This window comes from Populus nigra, chromosome 3, assembly GCF_951802175.1.
Source record: "Populus nigra chromosome 3, ddPopNigr1.1, whole genome shotgun sequence".
NCBI lineage: Eukaryota > Viridiplantae > Streptophyta > Magnoliopsida > Malpighiales > Salicaceae > Populus > Populus nigra.
In genome coordinates, this window is record NC_084854.1 from 2,762,871 (window position 1) to 2,788,221 (window position 25,351).

The 25,351-nt window shown below is 36.7% G+C and overlaps 1 protein-coding gene across 2 annotated transcripts; it reads right to left on the bottom strand.

The window, feature by feature from the left end:
• Positions 1 to 472: 472 nt before the first annotated feature.
• Positions 473 to 24,518, bottom strand: LOC133689979 (uncharacterized). Of its 2 annotated transcripts, XM_062110103.1 has the most exons (36): positions 23,312 to 24,517; positions 22,120 to 22,264; positions 21,372 to 21,650; positions 21,068 to 21,238; positions 20,747 to 20,962; positions 20,213 to 20,307; positions 19,485 to 19,659; positions 18,778 to 19,199; positions 18,269 to 18,404; positions 17,951 to 18,046; positions 17,787 to 17,858; positions 16,660 to 16,797; positions 15,657 to 15,810; positions 15,176 to 15,543; positions 13,839 to 14,302; positions 13,395 to 13,739; positions 12,632 to 12,853; positions 12,457 to 12,547; positions 12,228 to 12,305; positions 11,778 to 12,068; positions 11,492 to 11,689; positions 10,757 to 11,245; positions 10,196 to 10,357; positions 9,669 to 9,998; positions 9,499 to 9,581; positions 9,288 to 9,392; positions 8,640 to 8,868; positions 7,100 to 7,459; positions 6,323 to 6,424; positions 5,203 to 5,346; positions 4,187 to 4,275; positions 3,471 to 3,553; positions 3,219 to 3,334; positions 2,376 to 2,461; positions 1,935 to 2,034; positions 473 to 1,227 (listed from the first exon to the last, which is right to left on the bottom strand). In XM_062110103.1, exons 1-36 carry the CDS (start codon positions 24,250 to 24,252, stop codon positions 1,162 to 1,164), a joined length of 7,641 nt encoding a protein of 2,546 aa, XP_061966087.1. In that variant the 5' UTR covers positions 24,253 to 24,517; the 3' UTR covers positions 473 to 1,161. The 2 variants fall into 2 exon arrangements, with proteins under 2 accessions (XP_061966087.1, XP_061966088.1); XM_062110104.1 differs by lacking the exons at positions 473 to 1,227; positions 1,935 to 2,034; positions 2,376 to 2,461; positions 3,219 to 3,334; positions 4,187 to 4,275 and having other exon boundaries at positions 3,490 to 3,553; positions 23,312 to 24,518.
• Positions 24,519 to 25,351: the final 833 nt, after the last annotated feature.

Here is a 25,351-nt window from a genome sequence, read left to right on the forward strand (position 1 = left end):
TGCTGACATTACTTAAGTGTATTATTTGTGCATATTCTCCGCATCAACATAAATAAATAACATTTTGTTCCTCAACTCCTCTATTTCTTTAGGCAACACGTCTTTTCCCGCTTCTATAAAATCGATTGAGTCATTCATATTAATTTCCATTTAAAATGAAATGTATTAGAAAAGCAAATATGAAGAAGAAAGAAACAAATGGTTAGGTGGTTTGCCCTTGTTCTATTGATGAAGATAGAGGAACCGATCAATCCCATACCCAGCTCTGCTTGCGCAAATACAAAATCCCAATCTTTTATAGCAATAATTTTGCCTGCATGCTTGGAAGGCGAAAGCATCATATATTGCTTGCACATTCACACCTACAATTTTTTTTGTCTGCTCAGAGAAGTCCTCAGGCAGCATTTTGCTTTTGTCCCACCATTGGTATTATAGCGCTTACTAATATTATCTTCGAATGCTTGAACTCGTGTTGACCACAAAATAAGCTACAATAATACAAAATATAACAAGCACAGAGAAACGTCAAGGAGCAGACGCCCACGAAATTATTCCAAAAGGAAAACAGAAAACCTGCTATCTCTTTCTTTCTGTTGTTTTCATTCCTAGTTATCTAACCACATAAATTACAGCTGCGAAAATGAACAAATTTGAAGTGAAGTCGAAGCGGTTTCAGTGCTATACATCTTTTTATACCCACAAATTCCTGTATAATGACACAGACGAGCTAGATCCGCCCCCTTACTTTGCAGTCGTTGCACCGTTATGTCATGTATCCAAAAGGTTCCAAAATTAAAATCTCTAGTATCCAAAAGTATTCCAGTTGAATATCTTGTTTGCGTGTCTGGGCAGAATGCCGATGAGCTCCTGTGTAATATCTGACTAGCCTTGTGGTGTAGTTTTCTCTACATGTCCTCGAGACTTAGCAACCCATCAAACACCATGCACGCTGTGTTCAATGGTAGGGATTGTAAGAGCAGCTCGAAGCTAAAAAACATAGGAACAGACATCAAATGCTGACGCTCTGAGAGTTCATAAAGTGCAGGTTTTGAAGGAAACTGTGTTCATCTCAGCATCCTCGAGTGGTGCTTGGAATTACTTCTATCGTTACAACCAATCATATTGGCCTCGAGTAAAACTGCACTTCTCATGAGCTACAAATTACATGTATTGTGCCAACCACTGTTTGCACATATCAAGTACTGGCAGTGCATTTGCATGTAATGCCTGCAATATGGTAACAAAAGGCTATGAGATTTTTTCTTACAAGCAAGTGGGAAGAAAAAAGACAGTAATAAAGAACAAAAACCAAGACATTCAGAAATAATCAAAATATAACTGACGGAGCAATGACGCTCTGGCTTGAAATGTGATTTTCATAATGTTATTGATACAACAACCAGAGCAGTCCAAGCACAGTAACTGGATCCTAAGGTTATGTATGGTCCTATGAAAGATAGTCACACTAGAATCATAACTCTTCGAGTATATACTTAAACAGAAAATCCACTCAACCAAAACAATAGACCACTGGATTTCACACTGGTTTCAACATGAGTTTCCAAATAGCAACATACCAAAAAAAGGAAGCCAAACTGAGTTTTCAAGCCAATTAGGTCTAAGGGAAAACATGTTAGGCACAGGTAGTTTGGACCTTGGGTCAGGAAGCCCAATGATAGAGCCTCTCTCAAGCACAATTTTGCAGCAATTCTTAAAAGAAAACTACTTTCATCTGAGCACAAAACCAAAAAACCAGCAAGAGCATACTTGGCATCATAATTAACTGACTACACAGTACAGAAAGTCATGTGCATATGCAATCCTATTTTTCTTTAAATATAAATCTGTATTTAAACCATGAGTCAATTCAATGCATCTGAAGTTATGATGACACAAATTCCCTCGGTGAAATCTACGTTGATAGAAAGAATAACCTGATGAGCAACATATTGAACATCAGCCACACTTCCACTTCGAGACGCAATTTGAAATGCACTCTTTAGACGACCACAGACAACACAAGCCAGCACCTTCCTGCACAGACAAAAAAATACAGAGCCTTTATTTAAATCACATAATAATTTCAAACTAATTAGTAAACAGCGAACAGAAGTAAAATATCAAGATATACAGGCTGTTTCCAAGTACATGTTTCAGGCTGCCAATTACATCTGTTACAATCAAGTCCAGAGCTCACCACAAACTTAATGGCCAGAATATAGGAAGTTACAAAAACATCTAAATCAACCTCTGTGATCCTTCTTGAAGAAGGCATTGCTTAATCACACTTGTTTTCTGATAAATCTTCCTTATGATGTTTCTCCAAAATGAACTAAAATTAATAAAAGTGAGTAAAATTATATATAAAAAATTACCTGTGACTGCTGGTTAACATGCCGATGAGACGGTCAGGACGTTCTTTATGTTTATTAGCATATATGTTTATTGCAGCTCCCAAGACCTATATTTAAATGTGATCATAAGAACATATGCTTACTGTAAATAGAAGCACAGATATTATGGACTTCGAAAACTTGTGAAGAAAGGAAGGTGACGAAAGAATCAATAATTAGGGGGGGAATTAGGATAATGTATTTGATACTAAGAAAAAAGCAGGAGTATGTGATAAGTTACCAGCTTTGTTCATATTTTCTTGATGTCTTAATTAGACATCTGCATTTTGTTTTATTTTCAATCAAAACATCCAGCATGAACACATCATTTTGTTCTCTATCCTTTATTATCGAAGGAAGGATGATCATCATAATGATGTTTCTTAATATTAACATGTGAGTAGATAAATCAATGGGTTCACCAAAAGTAGTCCCCAGAATGTGCCAATTTTCCAATTCCTCTGTAGAATACCATTGAGAGAGGAAAAAGGACGAATAGCAGATAATATGGCTTTATCATTGCCATTTATTACTTGATCATACTCAAGAAACTCTTGTAAATTTATTATATCAATCTAAGTGATAGTAGCAAGGCATCACAAAAATATGTTGCAAACAAACATGTAGCCACTTGAATGGAATTCACTTGATGCAACTCTAAAATTCAGGGTGACACACTCCTGCTCCAATCCATTCAATTCAATTCTATTGAAGATAATATTTATCACTTTCCCATTTCAACTCTAACTAACCAAAACATACTCTTCAAAGGACATTAAAGGATGCTTTCACCATTCCCAATTGTCATAAATGTGATATCATTACCTGATCCCAATCATCATCATCAATAGTCCCTTTAATATTTCTAAAAAATTCAGTCAACTGGCTGCCTCTTTTTCTCTCAGCAAGTGATGCAGCAACACCAGCATATATATCAACAGCTGCAAGATGAGAAGACTTAAAGAACCATAAAACTAGTGCAGCCAACTCCAAAGCTATACCAAGGAGAGAGACACTGAAGCTATACTAAATTGTGATAAAATTTTAGATGAAGATAAGCAACAATTTAATGGATACCTGGAAGATTAAATTCATAGATTATTTGGAAAGCCAAATCGAAGTTCTTTTCAACGAGTGTTTCTGCAATCTCACACCTTCTCCTGTGGATCGATGACCATTGTCAGACAAATCTCTCTCATCATTATATTATATTGGTCCAACCAGCAACAGAAAACATTAAATATTAAAAGAATAAATCAGATATTTAATGCCATCCCATCATCTGGATATAAGATACGACATTCTTAGGATTTTTTAGATCCAATTCCAACCTAATGAGATATAGGATAAGAATGGAAAAGAATTCCCAGCTTCCCAAACTGATGATTCACATTTTTTCCCACCAGAACAATCTGCCAATATCCCAATTGTGTCCCACAAAGACATCTTGTCCATATTTTCTCTAGCTATTTCTTTTATTATTTTTTGGATGGATATCAGCTCTTACTTTTATTTTCTCTTCTAGTTACAAAGACATAACATACATCCTTCCAAGCATTAGGGCTAAACCCATTTGAGCTCTTAATGAGTCTTTTACTAACTATCAAATGGGAAAGAAACTAAGTGTAATCAATAAAAACTGAAGAGCCATAGCTTATAAAATAGACAGCACTTCGCTGAATAAATTTTTTTTACATGCTACATGATCTTTAGCAAGCAATCTGTTAAGCAAGATAGTTTTACTTATTTTTTGATAGTTGATTTTACATATAAGAGGTGCTATTAATACTGACCTAAAGGTTTCTGTATCATTTGGGTTTCCAAATAGAGAATGTTTCCACTGAGGTCCATCTGAATCATTAGAGGATTTCACAACTTCCACCTACAAATGAAATCCACTGACAGAGTCAAACAAAATAAAAAATACAGGCAACTTTAACATAATTCCGATCTTTGCCCATGTTAAGTATACCAAGGCAGTGTTTGTTTGTGCAGCTGGACCATGATTTTCAATTTTTTTGATTTTTTTTAGCTTCAAATTAATTTTTTTCGGTGTTTTTGGATCGTTTTGATGTACTGGTGTTAAAAATAAAAACAAAATAAAAAAAGTATTATTTTGATGCATTTCCAAGGGAAAAACACTTTAAAAAACAACCCCTATCACATTCTCAAACACGCTCTAATTGTTTGAAACCACGAAGAAAACATGATCATTTAAGGTACTAATGATTTTGTCTGTTTGTCATGAAATACCTTATTGTTCTTTTCTTGTTATAGAGACAGCTTACACAATGATGAATCAAAAAATTGCATGTATCCAACATGTTCGCAAACTTACTGTCTTTGTTTTTGACTGGTACTTTATTACCACAGATCTGTACTTTGACAGTTCATAAATAGTAAAATCTAGAAGAAAAACCACTGAAAGACTCAAGTGCAAACAAAGCTAAATGCTACAAACAACCAAAAATGTGCCCTTAATGGCCTCTAATGAAATGCTTGAGTTCTTATTAGTTGGAAGATTAAGTTAAATGGTGGTTTTAGCTCATGGGATGGGATGAAATCTTCACAATTCCAATGGTAACATAAACGTGCAAACATAATCCACAATACACTTACTAAATTACTACTTTAGCGACACAGAACTAAAACTATAATCTAGAAACGAACAACAAAAGAAAAAAGGATGTGTCTGGAGCATACTATGTCTGAAATCATAATTGAAAGAGCCTCACATGTGAAAATAACCACTAAGTATTAACCTTCAAAATCCAGGAGACATCTTTTCTGTGTAGTAGGACCTAATTACCTGGATTGAAACCCTAGCAGAAAACTTAACAAGTCCTTCTTCTGTGAGCTTCTCAGAGGCACTTTTTCCTCGAACACCCTTGGTGACAAGTTTTGTAGAGTCTCCACCTTTGTATCGAGCTGATAATCCTTCATCAAAATGCATCTATTCCAAGAAGAAAAATTGATAGAAACAGAATCAATATAGACAAGGGTACTAACAACTTGAAAATGGTGCTAAGAGAACATTTCGTAAGAATATAATTTTCCTATGATCACTGCATTGCCATAGTTCTCATAAGAAGCAGCACATGCTGGCTGTGATTGAGCATGAGCTTAAAACCAAGACTTTTAGTTAGTCAACCAAAGATGGTTGAAGACTGCCATAATTGTCAGTTAATTGACCCATTTATTCCAAATGTTCCTATTCACCGCATATGTTGCAACTGATTCAAATACGTTAGCTTCACTGATTTCAAGTTTGGCAATAACTACCTTTCACATTATAATTCAAGTGCTTAGGATCATAAAGATCATAATCATTACAATGTATTTATTAATTTCTTTTGAATTACTCATCTATACTTGCAAATTATTATGCACAATTACTCATCTATACTTGATAAATTCCTATGCATGTACAATTTCTGTTATGTGATCATTCGGAATTGTCTTTAATTTCAAGGATTGCTCCAAGAAACATAGCCATCGTGTAATTTTGGTGATCTGGTCTAAATGAACTCTTTTGAATCATGACAGAGATCTCTAGAAGCATACCAGTTGTTAAATATATTTCATAACATATTTAGAGCAAAATACTGTAAATGATGCACTTGTGAGAGAAAAAAAAAATTCATAAGTTTCATCTCTCATAACAGCAATCAAGAAATTTTTGTTGTTAAGTTCCTTTAGACGAGTTCTTTTCATTAGTATGCTTTTGAGCGCACACATACATATATTGGAAAGTTTACTTCCTCAAATTGGAAATGACCTCTACTAATGTCACTTTCCTTGATAGTTACCATTAGATATTGCCTCTGTAGATCTATCAGTCTATGGAATTTTTCTTGCACAAACACAAGCCAGTTTCTACTCAGCAATGTAACAAAGGGGCTGTGACTAGAGAAAAATCAAGTAGTTACCTTTGCATTCTCCAAGTGTTTAACAGCTTCCTCTTGTGAAAAAGAATTCATAAATAACTGAATACAACATAGTCCAGCAGCAACATGATCTTTCTTGATTACCTGAACCAATGAGTGAATTTAAGTGAACCACAGATGAGCCCTACTTTAAAGTTTTTTTTCTTTCTTATAAATTCATAATGACACAAATACAATCCTACTGAAGGTGATTGAATCAAAATGACAAAGTCAATCATAATTCCCCAAAACCTTGGAATAGCCCAAAGCTATGACATAGTGTTGGCTTGAATTTCTCCCATGTTCACCATCCGCTAATGCAAAGTGAACAATATAGCAAAGAGAGGGTTTCTACCCTTGAAAGGAGCAATGCATACTTTTGTCTCCCCAACTGTCCCACCACTTTTTTTTCATGTGTTCTGTTTTCAGATGCTACATATCACTTTCTGAAAGTACTTTATGCCTGGTTTAGGTCACCTCATTTTATCATAGTGAGAAAATATTTTTGTGTCAACAATAATGAGAGAAAAAAAAACTGACAGCATGAACAGAACACATTGAAATGTAGAATCAGGTTGAAAACAAAGATTCGCATCCACCCAACCAGATAGTTACTCAGAAGTGTTGAGCGGAAAGAATAGAACATATTTCATACACTGGAAAGGTAACTGTGGTAAAAGATCATCCCTTCCAGATATAATCTGATGCCCAAGAAGCTCCTTTTATCTTAAAAAGAAGAAAGAAAAAAGAAGTGAACAGGGAAAAGGGAGTTCCATTTACCTGAAACTGGTAGAGATAATTGAAATGCCTATGAGTTTCACAATAGGTGCAAATACGTGCAAGGACTGCAGCAGTATGCTGGTTTACATCCTGTTGTTTTGCAGATGCTATTCTTGTCGATATCACTTCTTCAAGAACATTCATGGCCCCATAACCAATACACAAGTCACACAAATCATCAATATTCCCATAATCAGTTGCTAAGGGGTCTAATCTTTGTGGCGATGAAGATGAAGTTGCTACTCCCATGGCTGAAGGTTGAGGAGGTGGTGGAACAGCATTTTGTGGAAAGAACAACATGCAGGCATCAGTGTAGTGGCCATGTCTGAACATAAATCCAAGCAAATGCTGACGAGCATACTGCAGAGTCCAAAGAGAGAAGGAAAATAAGTATAACAGACCTGACCACCAAGAAGAGATAATAGAAATAATTGTGTTATCACATGACCAAGGAGCACTAGAGGTGCAACCATGCAGCACGCAAACTAATCAACAGTTTACAATGTGCACATAGGATTCAAGACACTACGCAACAAAATATAACACAATCATACAACAAAATCTGCTCATGAAGGATCTTTCATTTTTTTTCCTAAGAGGTTTGGTGTATGGATACTCGTGTTACCACACTACACCACTTGCATCCTGTGTACCATGGCAAAGCTATGCTGATTTTGCTTTTATTTATTAGATGAAAAAATGACTAGAGAAATAAATTTCATAAGCTCATTTGGAATAAAGTGGTAGACACTAAGTCATGCATATTATTTTCTTAATAAACATAAATTGTTGACTTGTCCGTAATCATGAATAATTTGTGCCTTTATATTCACTATCTTACATAAAGCCAATTGCTTTATATTTATATCTGTTGAATGGGATGAGATTAGTCTCCTAATTACTCAGCAGAAGTAAGGTGAAAAAATAATTCAAAGATAGAAAAAAAAGAAATTAAATTACTATGCTAAAAAACATGACTTATTTAATTTCTTAGTTCGCAAGCATATCCAATAATCAATTTTTTGAGAACAATGTTAAAGAAAAAGTTGTCATGTGAGAACTTTACTGATTGCTATTAAACTAACTAGTTAAAAAGTAACATTCTTAGCAAGACATTATTATTTACAGATAATTCTAGTCTTCTTTAATGCATGCATGTAAAATGTAAGTGCTTTTTCTCAAATAAATTTTAAAATTACTTAATTAAAGTAATTATTCTGTAACCAATAAGGAAAGTCAAGTTTTATTTCAGAAGCAAGATTAAATTTCCTTGAGATTTTAGTTTATTTCATATTTGGAGGGGCCATTGTTATGATTTTAAAATAAACTCCACACAATATACATAACATTACAAAATCTTGCAGTATCTTTTGAGGAAGGAAAGAGGAGGTGTATACATGCCGCCCTAGTTAATCATTTGGTTGTGCCCACATATGAGTGTTTGAAAATAATAATATATTCACCACAACCTGACAGAGTCAAAAGAATGTCCATAAAAAACTAAAGGATATGCTAAAGTTGGAAAGGCAGTTCAACTTACTTCTTGTAAATAATTAACGCACTCAACATAACGAACACTGTCCAAATTGCTGCGAGGTCCATCTTCAAACTCAGAGCTGTAAGCTGAGTTATTATTTGCAGATTCTTGATAACGCCTAGATCTCTCTGAACGTGGAAATGTAGATGGCATGTTCAGAACATTGAGATATGAATCAGCTGAAAGAGAATCATCCAAGATGGTTGGTGCACTTCTGGCCAAATGTTCATACCTGCAGTATCAGTCCTATTAGTATGATTTTACGAGGGAATCATTTGGAAAGTATATCCTTCTTATTCTTTTACTACATTTTCTACATATGAAAAAAAAATCCTTCTCAAATTATGCATGCCAAAAAAACAGTATTAGTTCCTCTAAAATAAAAACCACACCAGTTATACTAGAGTTGCAACATTTAACAATAAGATACTAAAAAACTTCCTAGCCAACACATCACAGCAAGAAACACCACACTATCTCTCCAAATGGAAAGACATTATTGTGAAAACAGAAACTGCTCCAGGCCCGAGTCTTTATACAACGTTGGCTCAACTTCTAATCATTAGAAGCCCTACAAACAATTTTATGCACAAAGATACTTGTATTCATAATCATTAGAAGCATATATAAGAAACTTTCATGCCATCTTACATAGAACGAACAGCTGACACATCCACTGGTGGACCTCCTTCAATTGTATTGATAATTTCTTGAATGATGGCAGTAGGGTCACCCTTGTGCAATTGAAGAGCTTGCCTGAAACCACCAAAGGAAGAATAAAGAGTGAGGTCACGATCACCATGGACGAGAGAGAAAGCAAGATCATACTTATGGACAAAAAATGGCAGCAGATATAGCTTACTTGAATTTCACTCGAGCTTGCGCATAGTGTTCCATCCGAATCAAAGCATGTCCCCATGCATTCCACACAGGGAAAACATCAATCTGACAGAAGCCCCAAAAATTTAGGAGCTCAACATGAGCAATATAGAGTGGTAGCATATATTTAGAATCTCAAGATATGACATTTACCTTACACTTCCGGCAAGTATATACAGCCATGCTGTACTGTTCATCAACAATCAACCTGTCACGGAGACGAGCAGATGACTCTTTATCAGCAATATCCTCAAGAGAAGCAGCAATTCCTGATCCCAGAAGGCTTTGGAGCAACTCAGCACGTCCTAGCCAAATGTCTGCCTGTGACAAGATTTCAGATGGTTCATCTGTGGACTGACTGCCTACACTAGAGTTACCAGCATCTGAAGAGGCATCATCAGCATCCCTACTTCTTTCAGAATTACTTGACAAGTCACTCCCCCCAACAAGCTTCCTCAGCAAGGATTTAGTATAAAGTAGCCCCTGCAAGTGCAACATGAGAATCAATGTCACTATCCACTTCACCGACAATATTGCAGCTGGTGGCATCTGAAATGAGGTAATATCTTGGGTAGCAATGATAACCACATGTTGCCCTAGTTGATGTGGCAATTTTTACCATCTTAATGGAGGACAGTTGTTCCCATTCTGTACAAACTGGGCTAGGCAAACACCAATACCTGAACAAATGTCTCTGTCGCATGATATGCTCTACCAATTGTTTCTGTCGATGCATTCTCCGATAACTGTCTTGCACTCAAAACATTCTTCATCTGATTCATACATAAATCCAGAGCACTTTTGGCGGCCATCAATTCATCAGAACACAATGATAGCAGCGCCTAGAAACAGAAGACAAAAATCTTCAGCAGATCAACAGCATAGTCAACAATAAAATCAGACAAAGCAGGAAAAGCCGTCATCTTCTAAAATTCAGGATCATTGCATGAATAAGAAATGTGTGCTTTATAAAAGCTGAAATTCTTCGATTCAAGCAAAGCAATTGATCATTAATTTTTCACATCACAGGAACAGGAAATATACTAAAAATCACCTGTGTAACAGCAATCTGCATAAGTTCAAAGTACAAGAAGACTCAATTTTTTACAGTGCTGCGCTTTGAAATTGGTAGTAAATCTCATAAATATCAGGCATGAACACAAAGTCAAAGCATAGATTCACTTGTTAATAAATTATGATATAGATAATAGAATTCAATAACCAAACTATCACAGGCATACCTTAAAAAGTATAATGTCAGGGGCACTTTCATATCGGTGTGATGTGCGAACAGCTTCATCCTTAATAGCATCACCAGTAAGCATCCATTCCTCAGCAATTGAAACTGATGGGAGCCGTTCCTGCCCATCTGTAGAATATGATGATGCATGATCCTCTTGAATTCCAGTCATTGCCTCCCATGCCACTCTTTCAGTTGGTGGCAAACCAGAACTCTTTCTTTTGCGATAAGAATCTTTTGTAGCATTCTTATCTCCATTATTTCGTGGGGCCCAAGAAAAGGCTCTGCGAGCCTCTTTTTGCAAGTTATTTAAACTGCTAGTAAAAGATGACCTTGCAGGCACACCTGCTCTCGTTTTAGGTTTTGGTCTTGTTCCAGATACAGAGATCCGTGGTTCTCTGGCGGGAGAGTTAATAATAACAGCAATTGCTTTAGCAGCATATGAAACAACTAAAATGTTGTCTCTCAGAGAAGGAAATTCTTTAAGGATCTGCTCACAAATATTTTCCAAAATCTCAATCAGGATAGCAATAAGGGAAGTGCGAAAAAACTTTTACAGGAAGAACAAGGCATGATCTTGGATATAATTGCATCCAAGGAAATACAAGCATCAGGATTTTTATGCAGTGACATATAATCATGAAAGTGGTATTTGTGATACATTAGCAACTCCAAAATCCAAAAAGTAATGAGCAAAAATGAAGACATTTGAGTAATATCAGTCATTTTATAATACCAGAGCAGCAGACTGCAGCTGTTTCCTCATCAGAAGAACCTCCAATATCAAATGCGGGTGCTCATGCAGGGAAGAACACCTTTGCTGCCATGGCAATGGCAGGGCAGCAAGAACACGAAGGCCCAAAGCCCATGAGTTAAGCCGGGCAACCTCGACATCTGACAGATTCCCATCTCTTCGTTTAAGGAAAAAGTGTACCTTCAAGAAAAAACAAATGGAAAGAAAAAAACTCAAGTTCTAAAGAGATATGATCACTTAAAACATATTTTCAGAAACAATTAATTACAAGAAGTTGCTTTGAACGCAGGTTGGGTAATAGCTGCATTGCACCCATTGCAACTGGTAAAGCATCATCTGAATCACGTAGTGAAGAAAGAAAGCGTGAAGCTTCTGCAGGACCCCCTCCATTGAGTGGGTCTGCAGTAAGAAGTTTCACAAGTTGCCGACCCTTGAGTTCTCTCCTCAAGTCTGTTGACAGTCCTGCACTCTCGGCCACTTCTAGGGCAGCAGAAACAGCTCCTTTCCCAGCTAATCTGAGTGCCAAGCCTTCAGGATCTTTCTTACACTCTTCCTCAACCTGACAGCTCCAGTAAAAGCATAAAACAAAATAGAAGGTAACAATAATCAGAAAAACATTTAAAAATGAAAAAAGAAATCCTAGTTAATTAGGACTTCATTTTATTTTTTTGAAAACATTGACTTTCCCTATTCCAATTAAAAAGAAGAGAGTTATGACCTCTTGCCAGCTGCTATAATGATCATCTGCAGTTAATATATGGTTGTACCTTTGCAAAGCCTTTCTCCTTTGCAAGACCTATGACCCAAAGAATAATGTCATTGCTGGGAAAATATGATAGCGAAAAACAAATCATATTGCTTGAAATATCAAACTTCATCAAGGAACCAATAATTTAAATTCTGGAATTTAAGAGCAGTAACCAGACATTGTGTATAAAAACCAGTACCTCATTCCTGACTGGATCACTCTCTGGTAGGTGGCAGCTGCACATGGTGAGTACATCTAGAGCAGCATCAAGTTCCCATCTGTGCATATACCTGGAAGAGAGCTTCTGATTTGAGAAAAGGGTAATTTGCATTATTTATCTTGATTGTGAAAACAGATCCTATGAGTTCACATACTTGAGGGCAAGTCTAGCTGCCAGTTGTTTATCCTTCAATCGCAAGCAATACTGCCAGCTATTGCTCCAGATACGATGCCCCCCATAACCTTGAGGTCCAGAGAATGGATGGTCTTCTTCTCTGCGTTCAATGAGTAATTGAAGTAACTGGTTCGAGGCTCCATCACGTAAAAAGCGATCCGAAAGTGCAAGAGCATCCATTAATTTTCCTTCACTGATCAATCTGTGAGAAAGAGTAAAATAAGTCAAAATAAATACATAGATTAGAATTTTTTTAAAAAAAATGGCAATAAGTTTGATTTGTTACTTCAATTTTCAGTCTACAGAAAAATACAACTGCCAGTACGTAAAGTTTTCAGTCCTAAAACAAGCCTCCAAATATATGGAGAAGAAAATGTTGGGAGAACTAGATGGGATTGGAATGGGCATGTATTACACTTACAACTAAGAAAGGGGATAGCTTTCTCTTTACCAAACTAGACTCACATAACCAGAAACGTTTTCCATGACATAAATTCTTAGAAACTACAAACAAGCCTTTTGAGAGCTTATGGAGTGTGGACAGCTTTCCATTTGTATTCTCACCCTAAGAAAACCGGTCGGTTTTGTTTATTAATTCTTTAATAGTACCAATAGCAACAAACAGGAATGTTCGCATGCAACAGCCACATAAAGAAAAGGCAAGGCAACTGCATGACAGATAAGACAAGGGAAGCGAGGGGAGGGGAGGTGGATGTACAAAAAAAAGTGTTAAAAGGTAATACCTCTCCACTGCTTTCTCATAAGGTTCTTCATTTTCCCAATCCAGGGAGAGAAAAGCTGTAGTGTCCAGTTCAACTGCGTCAGATTTTGAGGAGTCCTCTTGTGGTTCAGGAGCTGAACCACCTTGACTGCCAAGGTCTGGCAAAGTAGTTGAAATAGTACTGCTACCAAAAGTGTCATCAACTTCTGACTCGGTATCACTATCTCGCTCACGAAATCTCTTAATAGCAACCCTTGTGTCGGCTTTAACCTCACCAGCATCAGCTTTTCGTCCAGATGTCACAGCAAACTCTGAAACTCGATGGAGGTTCGTTTGCATTTGTATCCACCGGTTTAAAGTGGGGAATCTGTTAACATTTACCAATTAAACTAGGGATTTAAGTAACATTACGCAATCATAATGTAAACGAGTTATACCAGTTCAATTGTCAAGCAATGGATATTACCTCTCAGATTGATCAAGAGCAAATTCATAAAATAGTCTGTCATTGTCAGGTTCCTGCAATGAACCATCATCCATGGAACCAGAAATAGAAGAGTCACTGCCACTGTATAATATACTCCTCCCAAAAACACATGCTAGCACAGCCCTCACTGGGGATATTTTAACGAGATGTTTTACAATATCCAACTGGAGGGGGTACAAAGGAATTCCAGGAGTTGCTGAGAAACTACTGTAGCAATTAGGCTTAGCTTCTTTGCAGGCTGGAGACAACACTTTATTCTCTGCATAACTCTTATGGAAGGTAGCAGCGACAGGAATGCAAGCCCATGCATGACCAGACCGAGGTGGATAAACAGGAGGTACACATGCTGAAATAACTTCATGGACAAAATCAGCACACATAATGTCAGCAACCTTTCCAGCTGCGTCAGTGCTGCCTCGGTCAAAGACTAAACGAGTTAGAAGCTGCAAAATAAAATAGTTAAGCATAAGCATATATGACATAAGTGCAGTTGAAATTGCATGCTCAGGTTCAAATCAACTCTCAACAGCAGAATTTTAAGAAAAATGACAATCGGTTTCAATGCCAATCTATGCATTCAACAGATATTGTAGGCTTACAGCACCTAAAAATCAAAGAGTAAGGAAATTCTTTTCACTTAGGGAAAAATATGTAACAAATCTCAATAAAAGTAAATCAGATCAAAATATTGGCTCATTCCTTAAAAAATTACATCACATAATGCTGCATAGTGGGATTCCCTACAACTAATACAGCCAAATCTTAGCGTTCACATAATGCTGCATTGTTGATGGATCAATGGTACCCAACAACTTTGCATGTCCTCGAATTCAAATTTACTATGTGCTCAACTATTTTTCAGTACAAATGAATACATAAAAAGAACAAAAAAGGTGACACCATTCACCTCTCAGAACATATGTTATGGAGGTCAGCCAGATGGGAATAAATTGAATGATTTGCGCGGTGAATTCTAGTCCCCACTAAAATTTATAGTAAATGTTCCCATGAGGTGCTCATGAACAAATCTACCAGGTTCAGAATTTGTGTGATGTATGAATGTCTATTGGCCTGAAAAGCAGTCACCACATAGTACTAACCTCACATATTGTAAGAGTTCTTCCTAATGTTCAAAACACTTGAATGTTGCAAACTTAATAATATTTCATAAAGAATTCACAAAACTACTCCACCTGTCAACCAATCAAAACTCGACTGAAATTTTTATTTTATAAACACTACATGCAAGCCAAAGATCAAAATAAATGCATTGACAGAAATAAAATGATATCAGATGAAGATAATCAACAGCTTACATCTTTAGGCCATTCATAAACGAGTGAGAAAAAGTTGAAATCATGAGTTGTATCAGTGCCATCAACTATGTCACCAATTGCAGCAATATGGAGAATAAATTGTGAAAGATACGTTGTAGGCTTAGCACTCAAAGGACCAAACAATCTCTTCCCTGTATCTTTTATATCATAACCAACAGACTGCAAGCTAGTTTCTCCACCAGCAGAGCTTTTGGGTGTCTGTTTTGCAACTTTTAACCCAAGTCCAAGAACCCCTTCCTTGTCAAAGTGAGACAAGAGTTTACGCTCCGCATATGGGTTGTCACCTTTTACTATATTTACCTCTGTTTCTTCATCAGCAATAGCTCTTGCAAGATTATGAAGCTTACCTAAGATTTTATGTGAAAATGATTATCAGAATCACATTGAAAATCTTCCCAGTATGATAAAAGCAAAAACGCATAAATCCTCCTCCCACAAAATGTCATAAAGAATAGGATACCACTCAGAAACTGTCGCTTCCCCCTGTGAGCATCTTCAATCATCTGATGCAAAATAGCAAGAGTACGTTCTCTTTGCCCCTGCCGGAGCAACTCCTTTGATGACGATATAATAATCTCCCCAGCCAGAAATGCCTGGAGGCCAGGACCATCACCCTAGAACAATAAATCAAATCATGGGATCAACAATAAAACATTCAATCAGAATATCATATACTAAGCGATCCTGATGAAGAGGAGGAGGATAATAAAGCAGCTGCACTGACCCTTTTTCACATCTCAAGCATTGAATAAGTGAAGCGACTAGTCAATAAAAGTAACTTTAAGGGTAAAATTAGTTCAACAATTTCCCACTATTTTCCCTCCCTCAAAGAACTTAAAAATTTTGATTTTAAAAGTACAATTCGCTCAACTGTTTTCCGTCCCTTAAAGATCTCCCACACTTTACCTTCTCACAGTCAGAAGTATCAAAATAACAAGTTGGTTTCATATACTAGAAGTCAAGAATAGGTTTTCTATGAGAAAAAGCTCTGTAGAAAGCATTTCTTTCATTTTCTTTTGCATTGAAATAGGGCATCTTTAGAAAGCATTTTATTCTCATCAGCAGTGATGGCTGAAAATTGCTAAACAAAAGAACAACTAGACCGTGGTCCGTCTAGACTTCCCTGCCTTAGCAGGAGCATTTTAATCTTTTATAAATGGACTGAAGGAAAATTTATGAGGGAAGGCATGAAAGCTAAAACAAAATATGAAGAAAAACTTCCTCCTGAAAACGCTCCATGTTATAATGGTCCTCGTACAAGTTTTCAGCTCTAGCTAGCATTTGGTTCATTTGCAGAGAGGATAAAATAATTTTGAAAGAAAAGAAAAGATGAAAGAGTAAAACAATGGATACATTAATTTCCAGATCTTATTGTGGGCAAGCGCTATAAAAATGAGAATCAATCAAGTATGATCAAGACAAAGCTTGCTTGTGATAACTGTTGATCTAGTAAGTGAACTTACTTGTTCCAAGAATTCATGTAGACGCTTGAGAACACGTCGTGATACAGAAATAATTCCCACTTCAAGAATCTGATCCCAGTAAGTCGAGCCTATCTTTGGAGATGCTCCTGGATATATCTCAGATAACATAACTTGAGCCTGCAACATGGCCAACGTAAGAGCGAAACTAAGCCACTATTCTTGGTACATGAACTGGGACCAAAATGCCCAAAGAGAGAAAATTTTAGAGAACAATATGCATGCAGCAAAATTAGAGAGATAAGATGCATTTCAGTGGTTGGGCATCCCCAAAAACAACGCTTTCATGGGTGCTTGCTACCATGACTTAAGTTGTGGTAATATCAGTTTCGGTTACATAAAAGGGGATGTAATTACCAATTTGTAAGCAACATATTATACTGTTGTATTGTAAAACATGTAAAACTACCTTAATTTTTTAAATTTTATTTAGGATTATGTAGCGAAGTCACCATAGTTGTGGTATGTGAAATGATTATATGATTCACCTTTTTAATGCATATTATTGAAAAAGAACATATAAGCCCTGTGACAAAACCAACCATGTTATGGAAAAGCTTTGATGGAACTCAAGGCCTCTTGCTTGGCTTCGACAGATGCATCATTTTCTTCCTAAAAGCCCTAACAGCCCGGAGAACACAAAAAGGCCAGGAAGCATCAGTCAGATCCCTAAAATTTCTACTCCTAGCAGAAGAGCCTTCCTCTATAGGGGTGCTAGCGCTTTACTAATAGAATATCATATCAAGTAAAGGGGTCTAAAAACCATTAGATAAGAGGCTGATATTCTAAGCTTGCTTCACTTCTTCAAGTTCCACTCCTTATCCCACAGTATAACAAGGATATCATAGGCAACTGGTTTCATCCTTACTAATGCTCCAAAGAAAATTTAAAAAATAATGATTTCTATTTAGGCCAGACCAGCTACAAATTTGAGAAGTTAATGAAGTTAAATCACAAGTGTTGGTGAGAGGAAAGGGGGATCTCAATACCATGGATGTGCAACTAAGACATTGCAAATGTTGCTCAAAACCAGAAAGAGAGAAGTGCAGAACATAGGGTTAAAATAGCAGGAATTACAAACTTCAAGTTCATACGTATGTAAGTACAACCTGATCCAGGAGTTGTTGAGACATATGTGCCGACCTCGCAGAAGTTGCAGCAACATCAATGCATAAAAGAATCTGAAAGCACACAGTAACATCCCTGCCTTAAATAGCCCTCTTACTTGAATTGAGAAACATGGAGTGCAAGTTTTACAATTAGAAGTGCTTACTGCAGCCAAAGAACCCAACTGGGATCGTAAAGAAGAAAAATCTAGGTCTTGCACTGCTGAAGTCCCATGCACAGCACGAGACACTGCATCTTCTACCTGGTAAAAAGAAACGACACATAAATTTAGTTGAGACCGACTGCAGTGTGAAAGTTACAAAAATTCTGATAACCTGAAATTTGAATGTAAAGTTCCTTGTCAACAGAAATAGCTACGTTGAATACATGATCAGATTAAACAACAGGTAGATGGGAAAAAATCAATGTTTACAGATACTGTAATCATTTATTAAAACATAAAAGCAAATGGTAATGGACTGACCAATCTGGATTCAGACGCTCTTCTAACAGCACCGTCAACCCATTCAGCCAATTCAAGGGTAGCTCTATCTTCTGCTGATAAAGAAAATCGATGAACTGCCTCTTCACCAATGTCATACTTCGCTCTTTGCATGCAACTGCAATATAAAATGCCATCAATGACAACACACTCGCATCAATTCAAAGTGAAGGAATAAAGGTTCCTGTAACAAAATAAATGGCATATCCTCAGTCATGTTTGATATAATATACACAATCTCTCCATTACATGTAATCTACTATTACATGACATCTAATTAGGGCAGCGATGACTTAGTCCAGCCCTTGTCAGCGGTCAAAACATGAGCTGTCACAAGATGGAAGGTGCAAAAAACAAATCATTCCCCTGTCATAGTGCAGTAAGTCATCAAACATTGCACAGCAAACATGTTGCAGATAAACCACAAGTGTGAACTAGTTGATATTTGCATACTAGAATGGATTGTCAGAAAAAGGATATATCAAACTTACAGGTTAAGCAGCTTGGATGGGGCTGCACGTAGGACAGTCAGCGCCTCCTTCCATCCCCATTGGCACTCAGATAATGGTAGAAGACTTTGCAAAACTGACAACCGCCACTGCCAATCCTCAATGAAATGTCTAGCTATTGATATTCTCCACTCTAAGGCCTGTCTTCCATCTATACTCATACCATCATTTGGTGTATGCTCTTCAATCAAGCCTGGTGGAAGATTGCGATGTAGAATATCAAGTAGCAATCCTGTGAAAGAAATAACCATTTCTTTCCCTCCTTCACAAAAAGTGACATCAGTATGGTCCCAAGCACATGTGGAGGATGATTCAGAATTGCTCCCTGGTGAGGCACAATGCGTCAAATTGAGAGAGATATCATCCATATGTAAAAGTGAAATTATAACATTCACCATCAATATCTGCATCATTGAATAAAATCAATGTTATGTAAATGTTCCAAAATAAACAGTACGGAGGAAAGAACTAAATTTAGACATCTGACACCATTGCCTACTAAGTAGATGATTGGATAAAAAGGTAGCAAGGCAAACTTAAAGAGGTGAAACAAAATAAGTTCTGTTAAATTGTTGCCAGCTTTCTAGGGAAACACTCAGATCAATTCATAATCTAAAAAAAAATTGCAGGTAAGAATAGTCTAAGATTTTCTGTTATATCAAACCCAACACAAACTGCAAGCAGATAACCTTGCGTGGAATATTGGTAATAGCCTCCAAGTGGTTCCTCAAGTCTTTCAAGTGGCAAAGAGCCACTTGAAGATGACTCTGTCTTTCATCAGTCGTACACCTCTCCATCACTCCCAATGCAAGAACAGTTGATTCCAGAGCATAACGCATGTGCATTAGTTCAATATCTTGCATTCTATCAAAAACACACAGACAAAAGAAAAATGGAATCAGCATATTGAAAATAAGAAATCCTAATTTGACAAGAAGAATATGCTAGGACAAAGAAGTAATTGTAACAAGGAATTGGGAACATATCACATGAAGGCTTGGGCCTTCCAAGTGCCCACATAGCAAATAATTACCATATGTAATGTTAAGGTCCTTAAGTTTTGAAGCTAATGACAATCATAGACAATCATCGAAATTTACAATGCCCAAAGACCATGAAGAAATCAAACCAGCCTATCAAAGAGTAGTATAATTATTTTAAAAGAATTATAAAGGTCCAGCTAAAGTACCAAGAGGTTCTGTCTGATAGACTGGGTGAGTGAATATTGAACACTAGAACCACCAATCACAAAGCAAATTCTAAGCATACAGCAGCCTAGCAAGTCAACTAAAATGCCATGTATAGTGAAAACAAACATCCATGCAGCACTCCTCGGCATAACAGATAAGTTTCCAAGCGTTTCCAAACTTGCATAACCTAAAGTAGGAAAGATACAGAATAAAATGGGCACACACACCTTTTCCAGGCTGCTATGTCAGAACAAATTGGCTGCATGCTAATTAATTCAATAGCATCCTGAAACTTCATGGTTGGAACAACATCAAACAATACCTGCAAAAAGGCAACAAAAGGAGTAAAAAAAAAATCTTTACATTTATATATGAAACTCTACTTGAATGCCACTGACAGCTGAAATTTTTTCCACCTTCACAATAATCACTCAAAAGAAAAGAAGGCAAGGTTCGACTTTTGTTACAATTCCCAAAATAGAACATTTCATCAAAGCATGTATAAATCAAGAAAACTATCTATATAACCAATAAAACAGGCAAAAACGAACATGATTGTGTAAACGCGGACTCCTTGCTGAAAGATGACACTATGGCACCATTCAATATCAAAGCAGTTACCACAAACTCGTCTTCTTTGAGCACAAATTTCAGTGTGAAAAATTAATAATTGTATTGACAAATTCTATAACCAAACATATCCATGAATTTTGCAAAGGACACCTTATGTGAATGCAACCATATAAGTGCAGGAGACTTACGCGAAGAGGGCTTTGAACAGAAAGTCTTTCCAGCACAAAGTTTTCAACAAAATGTTCTGAATGATTATCCTCGCTTGCAGAAATTATTTGTTGGTTTCCAGACAACAACAGTGATGACTTTGAATTCCATGATTGACCAGAATTGACACAAGAAACAAAAGAGGCAAGATCAAGCTGATAACATAATGAATCACATAGATGCTCCACGCAAGACATCTGTCAAAACAACGAGAACAAAAAAGAGGGACTTACATATTCAACTCTTCCTTTGGACAAACAAAACCATTATGTAAAAGATTTGGAAACAGAAGAAGAAATTACCTCATCCAATTGATTACCATATGTTGCAGACTCTTCTAGTCGAAGTATTTGCGACTTCCTGCTTGTCCAGAGAAGTTGCATTAATTTCCTCCGAGCAGTTGTTTTACCTGCCAACAGATCCCAACCCATGGCAGCTACTAGGGGCCTAAGCCGTGGAAACAGCGTGAGAAACTGCAACATGAATGAAAAAGATGAGATTTTCTAACATTTTCAATTTGTGTAATACTGAAATGTCATCTTCAATTCGAGTAAGAACGAAATTTCAAACTCGCATGTTCAATTTAGATGCAAAAGTGAAACATACATAGCTAGCTTCTTGAAGCTGCTCCCTCTTGACAGCCGAGAGGGCTGTATCCATGAAGCATTCAAGTACATGTACTTCTGAAACACGAGCATAGTGGTACATCTCTCTCATGCAAATACTGACAGCCCTACTGAAGGAAAAAGCTGGGTCATTTGAATCTTCATCCAGTTTCATTTCCATAAGATACCCCTGAAAGTGCTCTAAAGGGAGTGGAATTTGTTTGTCAGCATGTGCTTGAGACATCTCAATCTCTTGACGGAGCAAGTCATCCTGGATAACCTGCACAAAACCACATTGGACAATCAACACACCTGATCACAGAGCATTCCATAATAATATTAGATAAGCTCGAATTTCATGAAATCAAACAACATATTCCCTTACAAGGACAGTAGATGATAATCATTAATCTTTTCTATTGAAAAAATTGAGCCATGTAATTTCTTAGCAAAATCAAGTGCATCCTTTACAGCTTCTATTGGTGTAACTAATATTATAAAATCCAAACTACCTAAGGGACCCTTTGAGACTATTTTTTTTTTCATATGGAATCCCGCACAGACTTTGCCTAAGTTTGGACTTTTGAAAGGACATGTTTCAGTACAGAGTGGATGCTCCAAAGTTTTTACAAGACAACTGAGATTAGAAATTGCATTCAATTCATTAACCAGGTTTTATGGTTTCCCCTGCAAACCACCAACAATTAAGCAATCCCAAAATCTTTAAACAAAAGTGTTCTGAGCATTGCCTGAATCATTTCAACAAGATCTCTACAATTCGATGAAAGAGCCTCTTCATAGATCCGAAGCAACTTTTCTTGCATGACATGCCATGAGGTTCCATATCCTTTCCTTGTTGACAAAACCCTCACAAGGAGGTCTTGCAGCACAATGCTATAAAGAAACACAAAACGGAAGGCAATAATTATTCAGAAGAGAAAAAGCATACAGCATGCAACACCTTTTATTTGATTCCCTCAAGCTCAAAAAGTTAAAGAAGACTATCAGAAATTTATGGTAGTGATAACTCATCAGAAAGAGTTTGTATAAGAATTTGGGTGCATGATACCAGAATACATCAGGGGAAAAAAGGTCACAGCAGTCGCAGCAAGACAAGTTCATTGCTGTCCTTCAACAAATGAAAGGCAGTAGAGCAGGCATAAAAGAGAGGCAATCCTGTGAGCAATGGTAGAGACTGGGCACAGGCAAGGTGGCCCCAACTCACGAAAGTTTCAGGGACGCTAAATATAATATCTAGTACCACCCTCTTCCTCATCCCCAAAATTTAATCACAGACCTCTTCCCTTTCTTAGGCACTGTTTGAAAAACAAAATTCCCACAACTGCCTATGGGGAGGAAGAAAACTTCAAGCTAAAATTTAAAATTTAGAAGGAACTTCAAGGAAACAAAGAAAAAACAATCACACTTAAAGCATCTTTGATAGCCCTGACTTTAGACTTATATAGCTATTCCGTCCCTGCAATGCCCTTAATATTAAGCTCCAACACGACAAACGACACAAAACAAGGAGGGAATGCTTTCCAAGCCATCTCAAGTAGACAGCCCCATAACTACTAAAAAAATGCAACTTTTGCACTGGCAACATACATGTATCTTACATACAAAGGTAGCTGATATAACCCATGTTGGTATAATACTTTGACTACTTTCAACTCATGCAAATGACTACTGAAAACATGTAAGACCCCAATTTGGAAGGAGACAATTAAAAACATGCATAAGGAATCCTGGAGAATAATATTGAAGGTGTTTCCTTCCCTTGAACAAGCTAATCCAAAAGCATAACCATATTAATAACAGCTTTACGCATTAAACAACTGATTCCAAAACCAGCAGTAACCAGTCGAAAACCCAACAACACTCGCCTATCACTACCACAACATTTCATTTCAAATAACAGAAACCCAAAAATGCACATACCGATACTCACTCTCCTCCAGGCCACGATCGAGATGAAGAAAGCGGATATGTGAAAAAACTCCTTCATCTCCCTCTTTTGAACACTCCTTCATTGCATCCAAATGCGCTAACTGCACACACTTTCTAATCAAATCAAACAACTCCACACCTTCCTCCTCCACTTTCTCACTCTCCTCCCCCCTCACCGTTACCTCCATACCTGAATTCTCATTCTCAACCTTCATCCCCTTCATTTGGCTCTCTACATTCCAACACAACGCATCAAAAACATCCGCATTGTCCAAAATCACCTTCCTCAAACACATCATCTCCCCTTCCTCAATTGCCACAACACCACCCGAACTGGAACCCTCCCCTCTCCCACTCCCTCCCACTTCATTCCCGTCCAAATCCACATCACCCTTCAATCTCTTCACACCAAACTCCAAAACCTTATCCAAAACCTCTAACTCACCACTCCCATCCTTCAAACCCTCAAAATTATCTAAAAACCCCTCCTCCTCCTCCTCCTCCTCCTCCCCCCTTCCTCCAGAACTCTCTCCCAAGCCAATTTCCCCCTCTTCTTTCTCAAACCTATCGAGATCGACATTCTTGCGCAAACTCTCCGTCACGCGATCAATCAAAAGTTGAATCAACAACAAAAACTCTACACGCAACCGAAGCGTAACGGAATCGAAGCGCCATGTATGCGAAGTCGGATTGTTAAGTTGTAAGAGCTCTAGGGTTGATAAAAATGTGAGGAGTGATGGATTAGGGCAAGATTGGGACCAGAGAATGTTATCGAACCTGCCAGAATTGGATACTATGGTTTGGAGAATTGCGAGAGCGAGGTCAGGATTTTTGGTGCGGAGAGATGTGAGGATGGCTCGTAATGGCTCGAATTGAGCTAAGTGGAGATGGTTCGCTGCTAGGCGAGAGAGAAGGTCGGTTTCTTTGTCCATTTCAATGGAGGTTATTGTTGTTTTCTGTTAGTTATGGATTTTGATTATTCATTTTTTACTCTTTTTTTTTCGAGGTTTTTGAGTTGGAGAATTTGGGGTGTTGCCGGTGGAGATTTCAATTTTACTCTTTATTTTTTTAATTTGATGCGAGGTGTTTCTGGTTTCTCGGATGCGTGAAGTGCAACGCAGTGCAGACACAAAGCGGAACTACGGGGTAACGGAGATAAAAAGTGAGGGTGAAGGTCAGATAAGTCACTGGACTGTGTATGGATTCTCGATTGAGTTTCCAATAGACAAATATACTTTATTTTTATTTTTATTTTTGGAAATTTTTATCCATGAATGATGAGGCATTGTTTCGCGCAGCAATTGAAACATCATTTTGTCCATTTTTTTAAAAAAAATCAATTATTTTTTTTATATTTTTAAATTATTTTAATATATTAATATTAAAAATAAATTTTAAAAAATATATCTTAATACATTTCTAATAAAAAATACTTTAAAAAATAACATTTATTACTATATTAGTCACCTCCCATAAAATTATTGCATGTTTAGGGTCGTACTACGCCTTAGTCAATTAAATATCTAAAATATCATTTTCTAGACAAATATCATCTCTCCGTTCCATGTGGGTTTGATTCGTTGCTAGGAGTACGTTTGATAATATGATAAGGTATGATTTAAACTAAATTTTGTACTGGCTATAATTTTAAAAGTTTTTATTAATTAATACATACCATAGTTTTACATTAATTTTACTAAAACCTTTTCTATTAAAATTTTAGTTAAAAAAACTATGATTAATAATCTTTTTAAAATTTATTTTTTCAAACCAGTAAAAATTATCAATTAAATCACCGGTGATTGTCTTATTTGTTTTTATGTTTTAAAAATATTTTTTTTTGCTTCAAATTAATTTTTTTTTTGATATTTTTAGATCATTTTTACTCGCTAATATCAAAAATAATTTTTTAAAAATAAAAAATATTATTTTAATATATTTCTGAATAAAAATCACTTTAAAAAATAACTACAATCACATTCTCAAACAGACTCGATGAAATCATCACACTCTATCATAGTATGGTGCATT